The sequence below is a fragment of the Lucilia cuprina genome, chromosome 6, assembly GCF_022045245.1.
Source record: "Lucilia cuprina isolate Lc7/37 chromosome 6, ASM2204524v1, whole genome shotgun sequence".
NCBI lineage: Eukaryota > Metazoa > Arthropoda > Insecta > Diptera > Calliphoridae > Lucilia > Lucilia cuprina.
The window spans coordinates 39641596-39662740 of NC_060954.1; the positions used below are offsets into that span (position 1 = coordinate 39641596).

General features: G+C 30.2%; 4 protein-coding genes across 5 annotated transcripts; 2 read left to right on the forward strand and 2 right to left on the reverse strand.

Moving 5' to 3' along the window:
• Positions 1 to 4329: 4329 nt before the first annotated feature.
• LOC111679179 (aromatic-L-amino-acid decarboxylase) lies at positions 4330 to 17858 on the forward strand. Of its 2 annotated transcripts, XM_046954650.1 has the most exons (6): positions 4330 to 4572; positions 11113 to 11297; positions 11371 to 12293; positions 12357 to 12496; positions 13243 to 13595; positions 17723 to 17858. In XM_046954650.1, the coding sequence occupies exons 1-6, from the start codon at positions 4443 to 4445 to the stop codon at positions 17807 to 17809; spliced, it is 1818 nt and encodes a 605-aa protein (XP_046810606.1). In that variant the 5' UTR covers positions 4330 to 4442; the 3' UTR covers positions 17810 to 17858. The 2 variants fall into 2 exon arrangements, with proteins under 2 accessions (XP_046810606.1, XP_023296467.2); XM_023440699.2 differs by lacking the exon at positions 17723 to 17858 and having other exon boundaries at positions 4331 to 4572; positions 13243 to 14195.
• Positions 16555 to 17881, reverse strand: LOC111679213 (ribonuclease P protein subunit p25-like protein). The gene is made up of 5 exons (XM_023440741.2): positions 17828 to 17881; positions 17472 to 17580; positions 17224 to 17405; positions 17042 to 17158; positions 16555 to 16976 (listed from the first exon to the last, which is right to left on the reverse strand). The coding sequence occupies exons 2-5, from the start codon at positions 17574 to 17576 to the stop codon at positions 16625 to 16627; spliced, it is 756 nt and encodes a 251-aa protein (XP_023296509.2). The 5' UTR covers positions 17577 to 17580; positions 17828 to 17881; the 3' UTR covers positions 16555 to 16624.
• A 173-nt stretch (positions 17882 to 18054) lies between these two features.
• On the forward strand, positions 18055 to 18910 carry LOC111679181 (peptidyl-prolyl cis-trans isomerase H). Its single transcript, XM_023440701.2, has 3 exons — positions 18055 to 18252; positions 18326 to 18502; positions 18563 to 18910. Exons 1-3 carry the CDS (start codon positions 18169 to 18171, stop codon positions 18851 to 18853), a joined length of 552 nt encoding a protein of 183 aa, XP_023296469.2. The 5' UTR covers positions 18055 to 18168; the 3' UTR covers positions 18854 to 18910.
• Positions 18911 to 19322: 412 nt separating this feature from the next.
• On the reverse strand, positions 19323 to 20846 carry LOC111679211 (post-GPI attachment to proteins factor 3). The gene is made up of 6 exons (XM_023440739.2): positions 20652 to 20846; positions 20426 to 20589; positions 20212 to 20364; positions 19942 to 20066; positions 19734 to 19870; positions 19323 to 19667 (listed from the first exon to the last, which is right to left on the reverse strand). Exons 1-6 carry the CDS (start codon positions 20788 to 20790, stop codon positions 19387 to 19389), a joined length of 999 nt encoding a protein of 332 aa, XP_023296507.2. The 5' UTR covers positions 20791 to 20846; the 3' UTR covers positions 19323 to 19386.
• Positions 20847 to 21145: the final 299 nt, after the last annotated feature.

The following is a 21145-nucleotide window of genomic DNA, read 5'->3' on the forward strand; positions in this document are numbered from 1 at the left end:
ACTGTCACAGTTACATTCGCAGTTTCTTCATATCCAACTTTAGTGAGTTAATGATTCTAAACTTAATAACCTCATGAGATTTCTCACGAGCGCAGTCAACAATCCTTTGACGACTTGACAGAGTTATCTGTTGTAAAACTAGACAATTTCTATGAGATTCTCAATCTATCCGTTTTGTCTTTATTACATATATTTGATTATTTCTATATTATTTATCTTTCTCTGTTTTTTTAATTAAAGAGTTAGCACTTTTTGAATCAAAAGCAGTATTGGACTATAAGAGAGTCGTAATTGACCACACTTTTAGTGGTAAGTTTTGTATGAAATGAATAGAATGTTACTATGAGACAGGCATGAGGGGTAATGATTACACAAAGTAATTGAGAAAAAACCAATTACAATTATTTGTAATCGGCAATTCTTCAATTACAATCAATAGTAATTGTAATTGGCATAACTTCAATTAGATATCATTGTAATTGGATAAACCACAATTACAAGTAATTGTAATTGGTGAATCTTCAACTACAATTACTTTAAATGTAATTGTAATTGAAGATTACCCCCCATGCCTGCTCCGAAATAATCGATAATTAAGGAGCGTATATACTATATATAAGTGATATATTGAAATCGTGTGTAGGACTACTGAATCCTTTGACAATATTGAGAATGCTTCCTAGAATGAATAAGCTCGATGTTAGTATACAGACGAAATGTAGAGCTTGCGAAGAAGAATGCAATTACCTTAGGAGCAATGTTATTTTAGATAATATATCCCTTAGGAAGTATATTTAGAAAATTGTTTAGAACCTACATTCAGGATTTTACTGACAAATACAACAACGAAAGCTGAATTAAATACATTGACTCGTGAAATAGAAACATTAAATTGTGGTAGGACTGAAACCATACGAGGTGACACCAGTGAGAGTGGGCGAAAATGCTACGTATTCTTAGTACAGATTTACTAATAATACTATATAAATTTAAGCGAACATATTCGAATGACGCGTAAGGCAAGAGCACAGTGAAACGCTTAAACACTTTCTTCGTCGTCAAAATCAAATTCAAACATCCTAGGAGATATGCTATTTCAGAGAATATATCTCTCTGAAACACTTATTGAAAATTTTTGAGAAAATATGATTAGGAATTGAAGATTCTGAAGATTAGACTATAATACTCTTTATTGGTCGCATTGGTCCAACAACATTATTTCCATGAAAAGGTAAGCACAATAGGATGAATATCCGTGTAGCTTTATTTGAGGCAAATATTTTAAATGAAAAAATCGAGTATTTTGAACTAATGTTGTCATATCAACATATTTAATTCAAAAAGATTCGGAACTGCAGCTATAAACTTCCAAGAAGTCTAAAGACGACAATTACTAAATGTTTAATAACAAGTTTACAAAAAAATTATCTGAAAAAATCCCTAAAAATTGTTTTCAAAATTTAAAGCTGGTTTGGCTGAAACTTCAGCTTATAATGGTTATAACAAGTGTCACAGTGAGCCGGTCGCACACCCCAAATTATAAAATTTTACACAAAAAAACATGTTTTCAGCAATATCAAACGTATGTGATGAAAATAACTTATTAATTATAAATTTAGCAACAAAAAAATACCGAAACAAGTGGTTATTTTTAAATCTAATACGCATGAAAGCATCAGATGAATTTTAATATCTAATATTTAGAAAATATAAAAAATTTAATTAATGCTATTAAAATGTTTAAAACAAAATGCAAAAATAAACCTTTTTTAATAAATTCTATTCAAAGAAATTATTTACCAAAAAACTGCTTAAATTAACAATAAAACAAGTACAATTTTTCATCTAAACATTTTTGCACAATTAACTAAATAATCATTACAATTAAATATTATTCAGAATTTTTTTTAGTTAAATCAATTATAAAAAACTTTTACAATTGTTTTACCTTCAAAATGTTTAATAATTAAGTACATTTTGAATTAATTTTTGTAATTTTTCCATTTAATAAAAAAAATACCATTCTTAATTGAAAAAACTTTAGGCATTTTCTTTTTAATTATAAAATTTTCTTTTTTTTTTTTTGCAAAAAATTAGAATTTTCCAAAAAACTACCTTTAGTTTGATAAAACGAAAGGTATTTTAAGAGAATCATTAAAACTAATCGAGTAATTAACGTTTAGCGAATCGTGCTTGTGCATTTCTGTTAAAACAGTTTGGAGTAATTATTTAGCAGCAAAAAATTTTAAATTTTTCCTTAAGTTATGGAATTGTTTATTTGTAGACAATATTGTTTTAAGTGATTTGCCCTAGTGCATGACTAATATTTTATTCTACATAGAAAAAACACTAAGTGTTAGTTTTTTTCGGTAATATTAACAACAGAAGCCAATAAATTTTAAATTCAGAGACCAAAGTATACATTTTGGAATCAAATTTTTGAGATATCGTGTCCTAAAGTGTACAGAAGACCCAATATTTGACCTTTATTTATAAAACATATTATGTCACAAGAAAGTCCAATCTCTCGACTTTATAATAAAGTTTAAACCTCTATAATATATTCTACTCTTTCCGAAATATCTTGATCTAAAGGGTGTAACAACCAAAAGGTGTAAATTAACAAAAAAAAAATGAAATTTTTATAATGCATATGTAAACTTTTGTGTAAAAAATTGTAATAACTCCCTGTTTATTTCGGGGAAAAAGTTGCTTAAGGCATTTCTAATTGAATGAAGGTCTTATTATCTTGACGCCACTATATATTTATAGGATATTCCATTTATTTTCAGCGTTATGAAGAAAGAACCCGAAAAAACAATACATTTAATTAATCCCAACTGAGTTGGAGCTGATCCTACTCTAGATTTTAGAAATGACCAATATAATTTATGGGTACACGAGTTATATCAGATTTACAGATATATAAGATTTGCCGATATATATAAGAATTAAATAATCCTTTATCCTCTTAATGTCCGCCCGTGGACATGTTAGCTTGATGATGGCCGCATCTTGGTGTTATTGCAATCTAGGAAAAAAGGAGTTCTACCAGTACATCGAGTCTTTGCAGACTATTAACTAGTGATATCATTTCACTCCTCGGCTGGGCCTTGTAAAGGTTTCACATGGGGTCAAATCAGAGAGCCACATAATCTGGATCTACAGCTGGCTAGTTGCACGCAGAACTATGTCCTGACTAGTCAGTTGGTTGAGCTTCCTTTGGGATCCACGTAGTGACTATGGTTTAGACCTGATGCATGGAATAGTCTATAATTCGGGATAAGTTCCTCCTTGTCTAGGTATGGTTGGAGTAAGCTCTGTTCATACCTGAATTAAGTGTGTCCCTGTGAGTAAGAACAAAGTTTCGGCTAATTTAATGGATTCGTAATATGGTCTAACAATTTCGCCTCGAGGTGCTGTTGCCGCCTCAACAGAGACCATTCCATTTGCGTTGTTGTAATCGGAAGTGATACTTTGACAACTCGGAGGCAGCAATGTTCAGAGATTAGACTGCTCAAGTACTAGGGCAAAGTGCACGTATACTGGATCGTAAATTCCATATACGTAAATTGCCACCTACGAGTAAGAATCACAATGGGGCGGTGGTGAGTCGTCACAAAAGCTTGTGGTTGAAAGAGATCGCTGTGAAAAATGCCACACGTTAGTTAGTTAGTTAATTAGTTAGTTAGTTAGTTAGTTAGTTAGTTAGTTCCCAATCCTTTCAAAAGCTTACTGGGTTACAAATTTGTTGGTCTGTTAATGTTACAAATATCTTAGGGGAAGAAAAAGTGGCAGCAAATATAAAGATGATATTCAATTTTGGGAATTGCAAACATTTTTTATTGTTCTCAAAATTGATACATATTTTTTAGAAAAAAAAACACATACAAAAAATTTTATAATTAAAAATATAAACAAAATAATTGCAACAGAAAAATGTAAAGTACTTTTAAAACTTTTGCCCTTCATTGTAGTAGAATCAATTGTATACCAATAATAAATATTGTAAAACGAGAGCGAGAGAGAATAAAAAAAGAGAGTAAACCAACACGATCACACTGTGATTTTTCTTGTTCAGTCAAATTTCCTACAGCTTAAAATTTTTAATATAAATCTCTGCAATTGCAAAAACTGATCATTCAGTTAAGAAACATCGAATGTGGTAAATTAATATAAAACACAAAGTGTAAACTAGATAAAAAAAATACCACAATTTTAAATATTTATTTTTTAAACAAAAAAGAAAATAAAACGGATTTTAAGAAAAAAAATTAAAATAAAACTAGTGAATTTAAAAAAAATAAAGTATTTTGAAAAAAATATAGTGCAGTAAATAAAAATTAAAACTATTTAGAAAAAGAGGCTATTTAAAAAATATATATTTAAATAACAAATATTTATTAATAATTAATTAAATTAAAGAAATAAAAAGTTTCAAAATGAATGTGGAAGATTTTAGAAAACATGGCAAAGAAATGATCGATTACATTTGTAATTATGCCCAAAATATCGATCAGCGTGATGTGGCGCCAACTTTAGATCCTGGCTATTTGAAAAAATTACTGCCTAGTAAGTGGAAAATAATATAAAACAAATAAATTTTCTTTTTATTAAAATTGTTTTTACAACACACGTGCTTATTCTTTTAAAAAGTATTTTCATTTAAAAATGCAAAAGAAGAACAATAAAATTAATTTATTTTATGTCACACATCTGTTAAACCGCCACTTGTTAATTTTTATTGTTTTTTTTAATATTTATTATAGATTACAAAGTGTCTTTTAAATCAAATGCATTCATAAATTTATTTAATTGTACATATTGATATTTCAAATAGTTTTGCTAATTAATTGTGTAAATATTGAAATGTGTTTGAATATTAATAAAAGCAGATATGTTAATTTAAGGCAAATAATTATTTAAGATTTCAAAGAGTAGAAAAAGTGTGTTTGTCAAGTGATCAGTTTATTTTCCCCAGTTTTAGGTAACTGGACTTACCTACTTAGATAATTTATCTATTTATAATTTAGTTGATGGAATTATTTAAATATTTCAAAAATTATTAGCACAAAATGTTTTTTATTGCTATTGTATTACGGTAATGAATTCCGATTAAATGACCTGTTTAATATGTTTTAATTTTGAAATGTGTAATTTTTAAAGGAACTAGTTCTGTAACTTATTACTAAGGGAGAGTAGCCGCTCATAGTTGTAATGCTTTATACGAAACTTGACTGTGAAGGAGTACTAGAAAAAGGAAATCTGTTCCAAGAGTGGTACTTTTCCAACCACTAGGTTGGACTCACTAACTTCTTACACCAATATGGTCTATGTACAAGTATTAGACGGCTCGCCATCTTATACACAAGAGGTTATTGCTGTACATGGTTCCGTTGTTCCATGTACAAGTACTTTTCTTAACCACTCGAGCTATGTAATCTCTTGACCATTGTCGAGATGCAAAAATATCCTTTGTATTTACATTCACGTAACAGGTTCGGCAACAGCACTTAGAGGCGAAATCGGTAGATTGAAATACGACAAGTTCTTATTATTAATTACACGACACATTCATACGTGTATATGGGTATGAGTTAAAAAATCAGCAGTATATGGACCTAATACCTCTGATGCTTGAAATTATCTCGAAATGTAGATTTCACCGTGTATTAGTATTATGAAAAGATATGTTTTTACTCTTATTCATGGATATGAGTTCAATAATCACCGGTATATGGATCTAAAAACCCTGATTCTGAAATGAAGATTTCATCGTGTATTAGTTTATTAAACAACTTTATCTCTTTGGATGTAGTCCACATTCACCCGAAGTGACCTCTCTAATAACAGGCACTTTCCGAAGATTTGTTCTGTATGGTCTACAATAGCTTCAGGTTAAATTATTTCAAGAAAATGTAGAGTCATACTAAAGGTACTGGTAACACCTCATTTACCCCGGATTGTAATCACTGTGATTGAATAACACAATAAAATGTAGGAATATTTCTATAATATCTTTCTCTGAGATAGAGATCTGATATAGTTCTAACACTTCACATTCGTTTATCGCATCAGAGTAGTAGAATCCTGTTTTGAGCTCTTTTATTAAATAACTATCAAATATGAATCAAATTTCCCCAAAAGTCTGGCAATGACATAGAAAGCTTTACATTTCTGTAGTTGTGATTATATTTCTGTTGGCCTCTTCTCTTTAGGGTCTCTATCTGTGCTGTTTCATTATTTCCAGTGGCCGCCGTATTTGATTATCTCGTCTACGTTTTTACTTCAGACCTCGCAGAGGTAAAACGAAAACACGCATTTAATGCAGACAACGCATAACGAACAGTTATACAAAATAATGCATTAAATGAGTGTGGGGGTGAGAAGTAACTCTGTCAGCAACAACAAAAAACTGAACGTCTTTAAGAAATAATGGCAATGACGAGAGAGTTGTTCCCCAACTTAGACCTGAATTACACCTGAATCGGATTAGTTAATCTAAAAGTAAATTTAATTTGACTTTAATCCCTTTTTTATGTTTTTGAGTACAAGATTAAACTTCGCAGTGTTGCCATACAAAATAAAAGAAAACGTTAACGTGTTTGTTATCAAAACAATGAATGTTTTGTAAAAAAAGAAGAAGAAAATGTAAATAAAACATGTTGTGAAGTCTCTATAATTTGTCAATAAATCAAACATAGTTTTATTTTCTATTTCTATGTATTTCTTCGGATTTGATGTATATACTTCCTGCTTTCAAACTAACTAACTAGTGTTTATTTTTATAAAAATTTTATAAATTTCTTTGCATCAGCTGTTTACACTTTTGCATTTCTTGCTCATGTCTACATTGGGCGTTTAAACTAGCAAACAAAATTAACTAACTGAGTACTCAAAAACCAACTTTCGAGGATTAATTTGAATTCAAACCCTAAAGATTGGCTCTAAGAGTTTCATTAACCCAGATAATTAAAAATATATATAATTTAACCCTTTTTTCTACAGAGTCAAAGGTCAATTATAAAATATGCAACAACTTTCGAAATAGTTTGTGAATATATAAAATAATAGTTACACTCCAATCCTATAATCATATAAAAATGACCACTTCATATAATAATAGAAATTATAAATCAAATTGTTTTGTATATTTGTATACCTACTCCCATACATTTTGAGGATCATCCTACAAAATAGACACGTACTTTTTGAACACATTCATTATAAACAATCAATTACAAATGAAATTTTTATAGGAAAAAAACTAACGAAAAAAAAACAATTCCCAAAAATTCATAAACAATTTAATATTCTACGTAGGTTGGCCTTTTTAGTTTATTAAGATTTTTATGTGAAATTTCTTTTCTAACTGATAATTAAATTTACTATTAAATAAAAAAAATTGAAAAAAACTCATATAATGAAATACATATAACAATATAACGAACGAAACAAAAACAACAACACAAATTAACAATAATTACTTGTGAAATTTTCCAAAACGCAAAACTCTTGATTTTTGTTGGTTGGCTATTTGGAATTTCAAAAAAAAATTTAATAATAGAGATTTTTATATTTCTATTCCTCGTGTATTTTAGTAAAAATATTTATTTAGCCTGAAATTGTTAAGATAATAAATTAAAATATTTAGTTGCAAATTAAATGTTTCTCATGTGGTAAATATATAGTTTATAAAAATGTTTGACTTGTTTATAAGAAAAAAATTTGAGAAATAGCAGAGAGAACGAAAAGGACACCTGTAGTTTGAAAAATGTTTGCATTAAATAGAAAATTTATTTTGGAGAATATAAGAATTATAAGGAAACATCTTTGCCATTTTTATTTTGAGAGATATATTACTCTTAGGGCCAATCTTTAGGTGAAGTATTAGGGATTAAATTAAAATTAATTCTCGAAAGTTTTTTTTAATACTAAGGGCGGGTTTTTTAAATAAAGATTATCTGCATTCTTTGTTTAAACCTAGTTTAACATATGTTTTGTGTTTTTCAGTAAACAGTAACGTAAGACCTGGTTCACACTGGGAAACTTTTGTTGAGAAACTTTTGATTTTGTGTGTGAGAGAAAGAAATGGTTGATATTTCTTTCTCTCACACCCAAAAATCAAAAGTTTGCCAAAAAAAGTTTCCAAGTGTGAACCAGGTCTTACTTAATATCTTAGTTTAACTAAGTGTTATTGACCAATTAAATTTAAGTTATAAGTTAGAAAACACAATTAACTAAAATAATAAAACAATAATTTCGGAGGAACAAAAACTAAATATTTTAAGTAAATTGCAATTTTCTGATTTACTTTGTTTTATTTCTTATTGTTTTAAATGTTTATTTAACATTTTTCCAAAATTTTTCATTTTATAAAAGTATTATTTGCAAAAAACAGCTGTTTATCATTTATGTTTTTGAGTAAAAAGTTGGCAATACTAACAAAGTTAACTGAACTTAAATCCAAAACTGAAAAACACAATCATCGGTTAAAGACCGCCTAAATCTGTTCCGAGTTTAGTCTAACAAGCAAGTTAAGCCTAGTTTAACTGAGTAGTAAGAAACCCTACTCAGTTTAACTGAGTAGTAAGAAATTCTTAAGAGATTGTGTTTTTTCACTTAATACCTTCAATTTTAAACGATTTATTGTTAATTAACAAGATTTTCTGTAAGAGGTCTAATACGGGACTTAGGATCAGTTACCTATTGTTTCTTATGAAATTCAATAGATTTGGTTCATAGAAAACTAGTTTATGTCAAATTTTAAAACTCTACTTGTATTTTTAAGCCAGTTAAAAGTCATTTTCAGAAGGTGTGCAGCGATTTCCCTCATTTTCAATACTTAAGGTGGAAGTACACAACATGCGTTAAGGTGCCAACGTGTTTTACGCTATTCAATATTATTGCACTTAACCAGCCGCAAAACTTAAGCTTTTTCTCCTCCTATCGTATTTTAAACAGTTTGACGGACAAAAATGGCTAGATCATCCTAAAATCTATTTAGAACCCTAATTACTCGATGTCTTTAAAAACGAATGATAAAATCAATTTCTGAGTTTAATATATAGAATTTGATATTTTTTAAACTTAACCTTAAAATATGCGATCGAATATCTCTAAACTTTAGGCGTACTGAACAGCGGAAGTGTTCGATCACATGCCAGAAACTGTAACTGTTGGTTATTTTAAGACGATAAGATAAAATGGACTCAGAAACATAATACTACATTAGTTTCCAGGCAGAAGTTACCGAAATAACGGAATGACAGCTAGAAGGCAATTAGGGCAATTATATCCGGTGATAAGATTAAATATAAGACTAACCGATTGCTTCAAGAGGTAAACTTTGCAATCAAATGGTTACTAGGCTACTAGGAATTAATTTCAATGCTGGAAGGGAACTCGATAATGTTAATCTATGGAATACAAAACCACTAGGGAATAACTCGCATAAAAAGAGCGAATGTTCTTGCTGTGAAGAGAAGGGAACTCGATAATATTAATCTATGGAATGCAAAATCACTAGGCTACTAGGGAATAATCGCCAGGGAAAGCGCGAATGTGACGTGAAGAGAACTCAATAATGTTGATCTTTGGAATACAAAACCAAAGAACCAACGGCAACTTTGAATAATGAAACAGTGGGTGAAACCACAATGATCTTATCACAGGAACGGTGGTATTATAATTATAACATCCCTCGTGCACTGAATTTGTGAACATTGGACGAGAACTCTTTTATAAACAAGGGTTTTCTGAATGAAAGAAAGAAAGATGGCGTCATAGTTTTGAATTCTAGACAATTAGCCCCGTTAACCCCACCTCCGTTTGTCGCTTAACCGAAAGTTATTCTGCCGATAAAAATATTTTTTGTATGAAAAGTGTCAATTTAACCTTAAGATAAAAAATAACCAGACATTGTGATAATGAGGATTAGTCTGAAATTGTTTAACGAAACATTTTAACGTTTGAAGGGTAAATGGATTCTTTCATAGAAAACAGGGCCAATAACGCGGACTATAAAGTTTTTTTTTCTAAAGATAGCGTTACGGTTTTTAAAATTGCTAAACGGACAACTTTAATGTTTCAGGGGTAAATAGATACATTCGAGGAAAACTATTAAGGCCAGTGACGTAGCCTTTATAATTTGATAAGTTTTGTGCGTAACAGTTTTTGATGAACCGAGTTTTTTTAATGATATATAGATCCTTTTAAGGAAAATAGTATAAGGCTATTTGGGGTCAGTATCTAGATCAAAAATAAGTTTATTGAAAAGTTATAATAGTTTTTAAAAATCCCTGCAGACATGAATTCTTTATATTCATCGGTAAATAAAAAGAAATCAATAACTTTCCAAAAACTCTAGTAAGAACTTTGGCACTTTATGAGTAATTGGCGCCTCTAAAACACACTTTAATGGTCAATTTAAAACGTGGCCAATTTTATATTAACATAAATATATTGCAAACTGCTAACAACTTCACAAGGTTGTTTAAATGTTTATAAACAATTGTCTTCTAAATGACTAAACAATTTCACTTCTTTTAATACACATTCAAACAAAAAAAAATGTTTCTTTTCGAAAAAAATGAACAAAATTTTCGTATAAACATGAAAAATAATTGAAGGAACTAAAAACTATTGAAAAAAAAAAAAACAAAATCTCAATAACACCTGTATAATTCACTAAATTAAAATAAACATTTTTCTTTTTTTCTCTCCTTAACAACTCATCGACAATGGGCTGCCAAAAATAATTTAAAACAAATTAGTAACAAAATGAAAAACCTAATGATCTCAACCCACCCAAAAATTAAATTAATACAAATAGATCATCATGATCTTGATAATGAATTTGATGATCAGATCAGAACTGTGTTCTAAATGTGTTAATTTTTGTATGTATGTTGTTTTAATTGTTTTATTTGTGGTAAAACAATAAATTAAATTTAGTTGAGGTAATGATAGATATTTAATTAAATGCCGATTCATTGCCAAATTTAAGTTATATATAGTCATTAATCTCGTGCAGTTTTTACTGTAACTATTTTTATATAAATTGAGTTCTAAAAATAATTTAAATTTTTCTATTTTTTAACTAACTTTCAGGTGAAGCTCCTTTAAAACCTGAAAAATTCGATGATGTTTTGGAAGATTTTGAAAATAAAGTTATGCCGGGTGTGGTTCATTGGAATCATCCGAAATTTTTTGCCTATTTTCCCTCCGGTAATTCATTTCCCTCGATATTGGGTGATATGCTTAGTAGCGCTATAGGATCTATAGGATTTTCATGGGTAAGTTAACTTTAAATGTCAATTTTTTGTTTAAACCAATTTACTCTAATAATTTCCTTATTTCATTCTCTAGGCCTCTTGTCCAGCTTCAACAGAATTGGAGACCATAGTCTTAGATTGGTATGCCAAAGCATTGGGTTTGCCAAAGGCATTTATCAGTGATATACCCGGCAGTAGAGGTGGTGGTGCTTTACAAGGTTCCGCTTCCGAATGTACCCTAGTGTGTATGATTACCGCTCGTTCTAGAGCCATACACAAACTAAAAGGTTCAAGTTCCGAAATGCATGAAAGTGTATTTTTACCCCAGCTAATAGCATACGCTAGTAAGGAGGCTCATTCGTCAGTGGAAAAGGCTGCCAAAATGGCTTTAGTTAAATTGCGCATTATAGATGCCGATGAAAGAGGTCGCATGCGTGTAGATCTACTAAGACAAGCCATTACAAATGATGCCAATGCTGGTCTAACACCATTTTTTGTCGTGGCCACAGTGGGCACAACTGGAGCCTGTGCTTTTGATAATTTAGTCGAGATTGGTAAAGTTTGTAAAGAGGTACCTAGTATATGGTTCCATGTAGATGGTGCTTATGCTGGCAACTCTTTTATATTGCCCGAAATGAGACGATTTTCTGAGGGTTTAGATTATGCCGATTCCTTTAATACCAATCCCAATAAATTACTACTCACAAATTTCGATGCTTCAGCCATGTGGGTAAAGGATGTGATGAGTTTAAAAACCGCCCTAAATGTAAATCCTCTGTATTTGCAACATGAACATGATATGGCCATAGATTATCGCCATTATGGCATTCCATTGAGTCGTCGTTTTAGAGCTTTAAAATTATGGTTTGTTTTCCGTTCGTATGGTATTATGGGTCTACAGGCGTATATACGTAATCATATGGCTTTGGCAAAGAAATTTGAAATGTTGGTTCGTAAAGATGAACGTTTTGAGGTTAGAAATGATGTCTACTTGGGTTTAGTGTGTTTCAGAATGAGGTAAGGAATTATAGTGATTTAATCCATCAAGTTTGGATTTTAATGTTATGTGTTTTCTTTTAGAGCTGCTGATACTTATAATCAAGAGCTATTGGCTCAAATTAATCATTCAGGCCGTATGCATATGATTCCTTCAATGGTTAATGGCAAATATGTTATCAGATTTTGTGTGACTTACGAACATGCCACAGAAAAAGATATTGGTAAGTAATTTAAACAGATTTTTAACTTTATACAGGCTGGTCAATATATATGACTGTAGACTAGTCCATAGACCTATCAATAGACTATACCGTATACCTGTCAATAGCCTAGTTCATAGACTAATCAATTGGTTATTCACTCGACTAGACAATACATTAGTCAATAGACTAGTTAGTGCTTATACTAGTCTATAGACAGATCAAGAGACTGGTCTATGTCATAGAACGTAGACTAGACTAGTCCATATACTTATCAACAGACTATTCTATCTAATAGACTAACTCATGGACCAGTCTATTAATTAGTCAATAGACTAGGTAACGTACATGTAAAAAAAACTAGTCCATAGACAAGTTAATATACTAGATTAGACCATAGATTAGACCATAGATAAGACAATAGATTAGACCATAGACTAGCTCATAGTCTAGTTCATAGACTAGCTCATAGTCTAGTTCATAGACTAGTTCATAGACTAGTCTAGAGACTAGCTCAGAGACTAGTTAATACACTAGCTCATAGACTAGTTAATTGATTAGTCAGTAGACTAGTAAACAGACTGATCCATAGACTAGACTATACACTAGTCTATACTGTAGTTAATAGAACTATTATAGACTGTCTCAAAGGCTAGTCCATAGATCAGTCAATACACTGGTCCGCAGACTGATCAATAGACACAAACAAAAGTTCTTTTATGTGACAATTGTTCTAACCTCAAATTTCACCATTAATTCTCTTCCAGTCGATGCATGGACAGATATTAAATCCTTTGCCGAAGATATACTACGTGATGCAACCATGGAAATCTCTTCCCTACCACCCACACCGGAAAAAGAAAAAATGCCCTCGGAACCACAACCGATTACAGGAAAACCACCAATCAAAAAGAAGCTTACCCGTACCAAATCACTACGTTTCTCTTTTACACGCAGTATATCACGCGAAATGTATGAATCACAAAGTGAACATCTTAAAGATGGCTGTACGCCCATTCTAGTTGTGGACTCAAATGCCATGCTACAGAGTTTTCTAAAAGCCACAGCCGATAATCAACAAAATAAACTGAAAGGCATACAAGATGTTGATACCGATGAGGCAAGCAATTGAAAAAATATTTCAAATAATTCATTCATTTCGAATATGTTTTCTTCCTACAATAATGTTTCCATAAAAAATAGTATTATTTTTCTTTTTCGTTTTAGTAGAATGTATAATTAAAAACAAAATGTTTATTTCATTTGCATACATACTATTAATATACTAGTAGTATTTACTTAAGAGATTTTGTTTTTGTTTATTAGTTTAGTTTAAAATAAGTTGTATTATGTATTGTGCTCCCTTAACTCTTCCCTCCATACATTTTATTTATTTATTGCATTATGTAGCTAACATTTTTCTATTTTATTTATTTTTGTTTTTAATTTATTTATAATTTTTGCATTTAATGAATTTGAAAATAAATAAATTATATATTGAAATTAAATATCAAGGTCCTACAGAAAATACTGCAGGTCAGTTTTGAAATCAATTCATTTGTACCTTTTTCTCTATATATCACTATTAACTTAATCGATTCACTCGCAAAACATATGATGTATTCACATTTTAAGAATTTATTAATTGTACCACCTATTGTTGTAAAGTATTTATTATTTTTTTACATAATATTTGTTTAAATAAACGTAAAACACATTATTTTCTTTTCCTTTCATTTAAAATCAATTGCTATAGACTGTCATCAACCTGTTAAATTAATTTTATTGTACTATGTCTTCGTCAAAACCTTGAGGGGCTCGTCTTTCTTTTGCTAGTGACGAAATTCACAACGATTGAATTTTTTCATTAATGATCGATGACTAACTAAGTGATCAGTTTAAAAATAACGATTTGAGCTTTTTTTGTTGTGACGAATGTCAAATGAAAAATTTATTTTAAATTTACATTGACGTTAAATTAAGAAAAAGTTCAATTAGAAATAAAAATAAACAAAACATAAGCAATTGCATATAAGTTTGGGTAGGGGAAACAATTATTTCGTTTTAATTTTAATTCCTAAGGAATGAGAAAATCATTTATTTTTAACCTAACAATTTGTGTTGCCAGAGAAGACATTTGCCAATATAATATTGACACATAAAGGTTTTTGGTTCCAGAACGTTCCATTGCAACAAAATACAAGTAAAATTTTTACTCAAACTACTCGCACGTTATCTAGAAACAACTCATAGATGTTTCTTGAAAACTAAAAGATAAAGAGCATTAAACGTTAAAGTCAGGGAAGCAAGATCATTTTTGAAAACGGGAAATTTCTCTAATGAGGTTTGTTTTAATCTTTTGCATTAATTGCAATCACTATTTTTTCAACGGAGACGAGTCTCTATTGAGTAGGATTCTATCTTTCGGATATTGACCTCCGATAGATCGGATAAGTCGTGCAGAAAATAGGTACCAAGCAGACCCATTCTGTGATCTGCTAGGACAAGACAATGGCAGACGTTGCTTCACGTGCTGAGTGATTTGAGTGCAGTCTCCATCCTTCGCGATGTATTTTCCAGATATTTGCCAAATACTACTACAGACATATCGCCTGCATACGCCATTACCATAAATCCCATAGACCTAAAATCCATAAGAAGTGGGTTCAACGCTAGGTTTTACAGAAGTGGAGATATAACTCCACCTTGTGGGGTAACGCGATTTGCCACTTTTGTGACATTTGCTGTTCCCATTTCGGAGATAATGATCTGTTGGATCAATAATCTCTTGATGAAAGCTGTTGTTGGTTGATTTATACACAGACCAGTTAGGGTCGTTCTTATCGACTCAGGGTGAACATTGTTGAAAGCCCCCTCGATGTCCAGGAAGGCAACAACTGTATATTCCCCTCGCGCTATTGTCTTTTCAATATGACATACTAACGAGTGTAATGCAGTCTCAACATATTTTCCCTTCATGTCTAAGGTCGGGGATATAAGACCATTTGAGACAGCATTGTATTGCAAATCCGCAGGTATAATACAGTCAGGTCCCGGTGATTTGCAGGGGTCGAAACTGTTTATCCAGTTGATCCAATCGTCATTTATGGATATTCCTGATAGAGAGGTAGTATGCCTAGCATAGTGAAAATTTGAAGTTGACACCGTTTTTGACAGATTCAAAAATAACGTCTTGCCTGGTGGATATATGCAGTTCTCACCCATTTTGACAGATTAAAAATGCAATATGCCATTCTAATAGAACATTCATAGGATAATATAGATCTCTAAAGTAGGTCGATATAGGTTTGAGGGCTGAACAATTATAAAGAAGATGAGGCACATCTATATTTATCCGCACTCTGCCAACTTCTACTGAAGTCATGGTTTTCAAATCTACAGTGTCCAGTAATGACCGACACCAGATTAGCTAATTGTAATCTATGAAGACATGGCCACAACACTCTTGCGATCGAGCAAGTGTACTTACTCAACCAATGCTCTGGATCATTTAAATTATCTGGTTTTTATTGCAGGTAGTGAAAACTCAAACAAAAGATCACTGATTTTTACTGAAGCAAATGTTCCATTTGTCAGTTAAACTCAATCTGGTAGCTATGCACATAGTCGTTAATTTAGTTAGAAGATCTATGTTTTAAGCACATGCTAACCCATATAACAGACCTAATTAGCCAATGAAATATTCTCTAGTTTATACAAAAACATGTCCTAATACTTCACTATACATATATCTGAGAAAGAGGAAAAAGCGGGATGCAAATCTGATTGGAGTGGAGCGCAGCAACCTAATTGCATGATATCTTTCTTGTAATGTTCGACAAAGTGCCTAATGAAACCTAAATTCTGCACCTAAGAAAATTGCATTATGTCTACAGCTAAAGGTTTATTTGTATGATTATAATTAAACTTTATTTCAAAAGTTTCCAAATATTAATAAAATATACAAAAACTCTAATTTGATCAAAATTTCATATACTATATAAAACAGTTTAATACTCACTGTTGATTCCAATAACTTTGATATTTCTTTAACTGCAATAACTGCTAAGCTTGTTAAATAAACACAGAATGATCACTTTAATTGAATATATCTTGAAAAATATCATAAACTTTTTTAATTTAACTTTATTAAGTTTCCATTGATTCATGCTGATTAGTATTAGTTTCCTTTTTCGGTGCATTTTGTGTATCACGACTTTGATTAGGTCTTCTTCTTTTTGAATTATTGTTATTAGACTTTCTTGTTTGATTACCACCTTCCCTATGGCCGGCTTCATTTGAAGTGTCGGGATTATTTGATGCATGTGTTCGTGGTTGTTGTTGTTGCTGCGAATTTCTATTTTGATTTGGATGTTGTCTTCGCTGACTTTGGTTGCTATTACGCTGTCTATGATTGCTATTGTTATTTGAACTGGTCGCTGGATGATTTTGATTGTTATTGTAAACCCAAAAATCTGTTGTAGTATTGGGTTTTTGTAAGCTGCAAGAAATTTAATTGGAATTGAGATTTTAATGCTTACAGCAATATACTGTTACTTAACATACCCATTAACATTATCATCTATAGGTTCCAAGCTCATAAATATATGCAATGAGGGAATTTGTCGATTGGCCACTATTTCCTCTAAACCTTCCATTTGTGGCTTCCAATGTTCCTCAACCCTGTCGCAAAACAAAGAATATTGAAATGTGTATTTTCATTAATTTTAATTATTGTTTAATATTACGTTATATAGCACATTCTAGTAACTTGATAAAGAGGATAACTTCTCTTTAGTATTTCTGCACAGGATATTGTTTTTACTACACCTCCGCCATTGCCACTCCATACAATATTTTTGTATTCTCCTTTGTCTAAAGCATTTTTGGCATATGTTATAACATTATTAACTTTAGTGCCACCATTAACCTTAAGTTTGTTTTTAACAAATTAGTATTTTATTCACTTTTACTTGCCATATATATATATGCTTACATGCATCCATAGAAAGTCCGTGCCTTTAGGTAAAAAGTCTTCAAATGGCAGCTCTTCTTTTGTCAATTGTTTTTCTATATTTTCACCCTTGCGATAATGCATCATTTTTCTGCAATAATACAAAAGCATAAATTTTTCCAAATATCTGAATACATTTATTAGTTAAAAAACAACAATAACAACAATAATTTATATTAATTTGTTATGTTATACTATAATTAATAATAAATATGTATTTTTATCTATTTTAGGAATCCTCGACAGAAGCAGACTCAAACAATGCCCAAGCAAGCATAAAAGAACGTATAAAAATAACAACAATTTGTTGTATACAATAAAAACTAGCTAAACTTTACCTTGTTAAATTTTTAGTTAATAATTTTACACAATACTTTTTTATACTAATATAATAAATATTACAATTTTATAAATTGTAAACAAAATTTTAAATGTTTATATTTTTTTACACACGTGCCAAAAAAACAAACGCAACAGCTGTTTAAAACAAAAGCAGAGTTGCTAAACAAATCAAAATCAACCGCTGTAAACAAATATCGTAAACATTTTTTTGTTTAGAAAACGTTTACAAAACGAAAGAACAAGAATTTTTGACCAAGCACCGGCATTTATTTGTGAAAAGTTTAAGTATTATAAGTTGTTTACTTTAAGAATAATAGAAAAATATTAATAAAACATAATGCCTACTTGGAATCAAATACAGTCTCAACTAAGAAATCCCAATAATCCTGTAGTATTTTTTGATGTTTCTGTGGGCACTACAGTAAGTTATATAGGATTTCTTTAATACCATGTTCCTTTTACCCAGTTAACATTTTAATTTCTATTTATTTAAGGAAATAGGACGTATGATTTTTGAATTATTTGCCGATACCGTACCCAAAACTGCGGAAAATTTTCGTCAATTCTGTACCGGTGAATATCAGCCCGATGGTGTTCCTTTAGGCTATAAAGGTGCCAGTTTTCATCGTGTTATTAAAGATTTTATGATACAGGGTGGAGATTTTGTGCATGTAAGTTAATATTTTAATATGTTTTTAATAAGATTATAACATTTAGCTTTTTATTAATAGGGCGACGGTACTGGTGTTATGAGTATTTATGGCAATACATTTGCCGATGAAAATTTCACTTTAAAACATGATTCACCTGGACTTTTATCGATGGCCAATAGTGGAAAAGATACAAATGGTTGTCAGTTTTTTATTACATGTGCTAAGTGTAATTTTTTGGATGGCAAACATGTGGTATTTGGTAGAGTTTTAGATGGTCTTTTGATTATGCGTAAAATTGAAAATGTTCCAACGGGTCCAAATAATAAACCAAAACTGCCAGTCTTAATAGCACAATGTGGACAAATGTAATACATATATACTATAATGTAAATAATAATATGACTTTAATAAATAATTTTATTTTTTTAATACAATTTGTTAAAAATGCAATTTTGATAATATGAAGATCCTTTTTCAATAAATATCCAAAACTTAAGGCTTTTTTAATAGCTTTCGGAAGACATTTTCCAAATAAAAGTACTGACTGAGCTATTTTTCATGAAAACTACTTTTCTATATAGAAATCAATATAGAAAACATTTAATTTTTAGTACATGATACTTCTTAGGAAGAAGAAACTAATTCGTTTCAAAAATATGTCTCTATCACACCTTTTACTCTAAAACTAACGTTCTTTAATAATAAATTATTTTTTTTTGGTCAAACTTTTAAACGATCACAATTTATTCAAAATTACGTTTAGTTACAACTTTAAAATACTTAGTTTAATATCATTTAACAAATAATTAATTAAAAAAAAAAATAAATACATACATTAAAAAAGTACATACCTAATGAAAATATAAATAGTGAGCAGTAAAATGACAATAATTAAATTACGCTTAAATTTCCTTATTAAAAGCTCCTAATTCATAATATTTTTCTTTGCGCAACATTTGACAATCGTCAATGGCAAAACTATACAATAATGAAGTTATAAATGTTGTAGCCAAATGCCATAAAGCATGAGCATCCAATATCCACATTATGGGTGGAAAATCTAAAAGTTCTAGGCTCATACTAAAACCCAATAGTAAATAGAAACCCAAGATTTTACGATAATAGGGACGTTGTTTGCGTACTTTAAAGGACCACAAAAACCAGCCCATAGCACTTAGAACACCTGTGAAATATGAATAATAAATCTTAGTGGAGAAGTTCGTATATAAAAAATAGTATGGTATTTTACCTGTTACTATATTGGTGGTCATATTTAAGGAATAACTAAATTGTCCCACACTTATATAGGCGAAATAGTTAATATAATACGCTAAAAAGCCCAACGATATAAGAGCTCTTAAAAGCCAGGAATATTGATGTAACATCCTGAAAGTATTATGCAAAATGATTTATGAATTACTTTTTTAAAGCGTATTTGATAAGTTTTGAGTACTCACCTCATCACCATACAATATAGTGTAGTCAAAACCATGGAATAGGCAAAAACATAATCTAATAGTTCTGTCAGAGGAAAATCCCGTGCATGGAAAACAACTGACCATATCCAAGCATTAAGAGATACCTAGAAATTTTGTAAATATTTATTTATTTTTGGCAAATCTATAAAAACTAGACTAAAAACTAAGACTAGAATAACGACTAAACTATAGACTATACTATATACTAGACTAAAGAATAGAATATAGATTTTTTTCACTGTAACTTACCGCTGTAAAAACATGCCATAACTTATAACAAGGACTATCTGGACGAACATTTTTACGAAATTTTCGTAAATTACGTAAATGAGCAATTATATTGAAAATGGAAAACAATACCGAGGCCGGCTCCTGTAAACCCAAAAAGCGTACAAAAGGCCACTGTAAACATAATAATATTTTTAATTAGAAATCCAATAACTTAACAAAAACTTTAACAAACTTTGCCATAAAACTGTGGTATTGGCCATCCTCTATCCCGGAAAGCCTCAACAGTACGCCACATACATCCATACTGGCATTCATCGACACAAGACCATTGTAATAATCTATCGAATACAGTCTGTTGATAATACTTTATGGCTTGTTCTTGAATATCTATACCATCTAAAATAAGTAATTAAAAGATAATCATTATTAAATTAAACACAAATAAATTTTTTTCTTACCTGCCGAACAGTTTTGTCTTTCGCAATTTTGGCGACAATGATTAAAGAAACCGGTACGATCTCCATTAGAAGCTAATGTATATGATATATATAAACATAATATAATACTAATAAATAAACATTTTACTAAATTTAACATTTTATTTATTCCGACTAAATTAACTACTACTTAAAACTCTACTAATGAATGATTATAGTTTTATTATCGATTTTTTTCTTCTGATAAAGCGGTTGATTTATTTTTCGTACTTATAAACAACAATACAGCGGTTAAATTCTCATTTATTTAATCTTTGTTTAGAATAACAGTGTAAAGCAAATGGCAAAGATAACGTTAGCATATGGCAATACAATGATGCTAACTTTAAATCAATTGGTGTTTACATAAATGTAGCGTTTTTTAGTTTTTAATATTTTTATTAATTAAATTAGATCAATGCAAAGAGTACGATTAAAAATATATACAGCTTTGTAAATTAAATTAAGAAAATAAT

Excerpts from the sequence above, each read along its gene's own strand:
- LOC111679213 (XM_023440741.2), bottom strand. The coding sequence starts at position 17,576 with ATGATGCATTATCGCAAGGGTGAAAATATAGAAAAACAATTGACAAAA. Across the intron at positions 17,406-17,471 it reads CGGACTTTCTATGGATGCAT|GTTAATGGTGGCACTAAAGT; the intron begins GTAAGCATATAT and ends AACAAACTTAAG. Across the intron at positions 17,159-17,223 it reads ACTAGAATGTGCTATATAAC|GGTTGAGGAACATTGGAAGC; the intron begins GTAATATTAAAC and ends GTTTTGCGACAG.
- LOC111679181 (XM_023440701.2), top strand. The coding sequence starts at position 18,169 with ATGCCTACTTGGAATCAAATACAGTCTCAACTAAGAAATCCCAATAAT. Across the intron at positions 18,253-18,325 it reads ATGTTTCTGTGGGCACTACA|GAAATAGGACGTATGATTTT; the intron begins GTAAGTTATATA and ends TATTTATTTAAG. Across the intron at positions 18,503-18,562 it reads AGGGTGGAGATTTTGTGCAT|GGCGACGGTACTGGTGTTAT; the intron begins GTAAGTTAATAT and ends TTTTATTAATAG.
- LOC111679211 (XM_023440739.2), bottom strand. The coding sequence starts at position 20,790 with ATGTTAAATTTAGTAAAATGTTTATTTATTAGTATTATATTATGTTTA. Across the intron at positions 20,590-20,651 it reads AAGACAAAACTGTTCGGCAG|ATGGTATAGATATTCAAGAA; the intron begins GTAAGAAAAAAA and ends TACTTATTTTAG. Across the intron at positions 19,668-19,733 it reads GACCACCAATATAGTAACAG|GTGTTCTAAGTGCTATGGGC; the intron begins GTAAAATACCAT and ends CATATTTCACAG.
- LOC111679179 (XM_046954650.1), top strand. The coding sequence starts at position 4,443 with ATGAATGTGGAAGATTTTAGAAAACATGGCAAAGAAATGATCGATTAC. Across the intron at positions 4,573-11,112 it reads TTTGAAAAAATTACTGCCTA|GTGAAGCTCCTTTAAAACCT; the intron begins GTAAGTGGAAAA and ends ACTAACTTTCAG. Across the intron at positions 13,596-17,722 it reads AAGATGTTGATACCGATGAG|GAATCCTCGACAGAAGCAGA; the intron begins GCAAGCAATTGA and ends TATCTATTTTAG.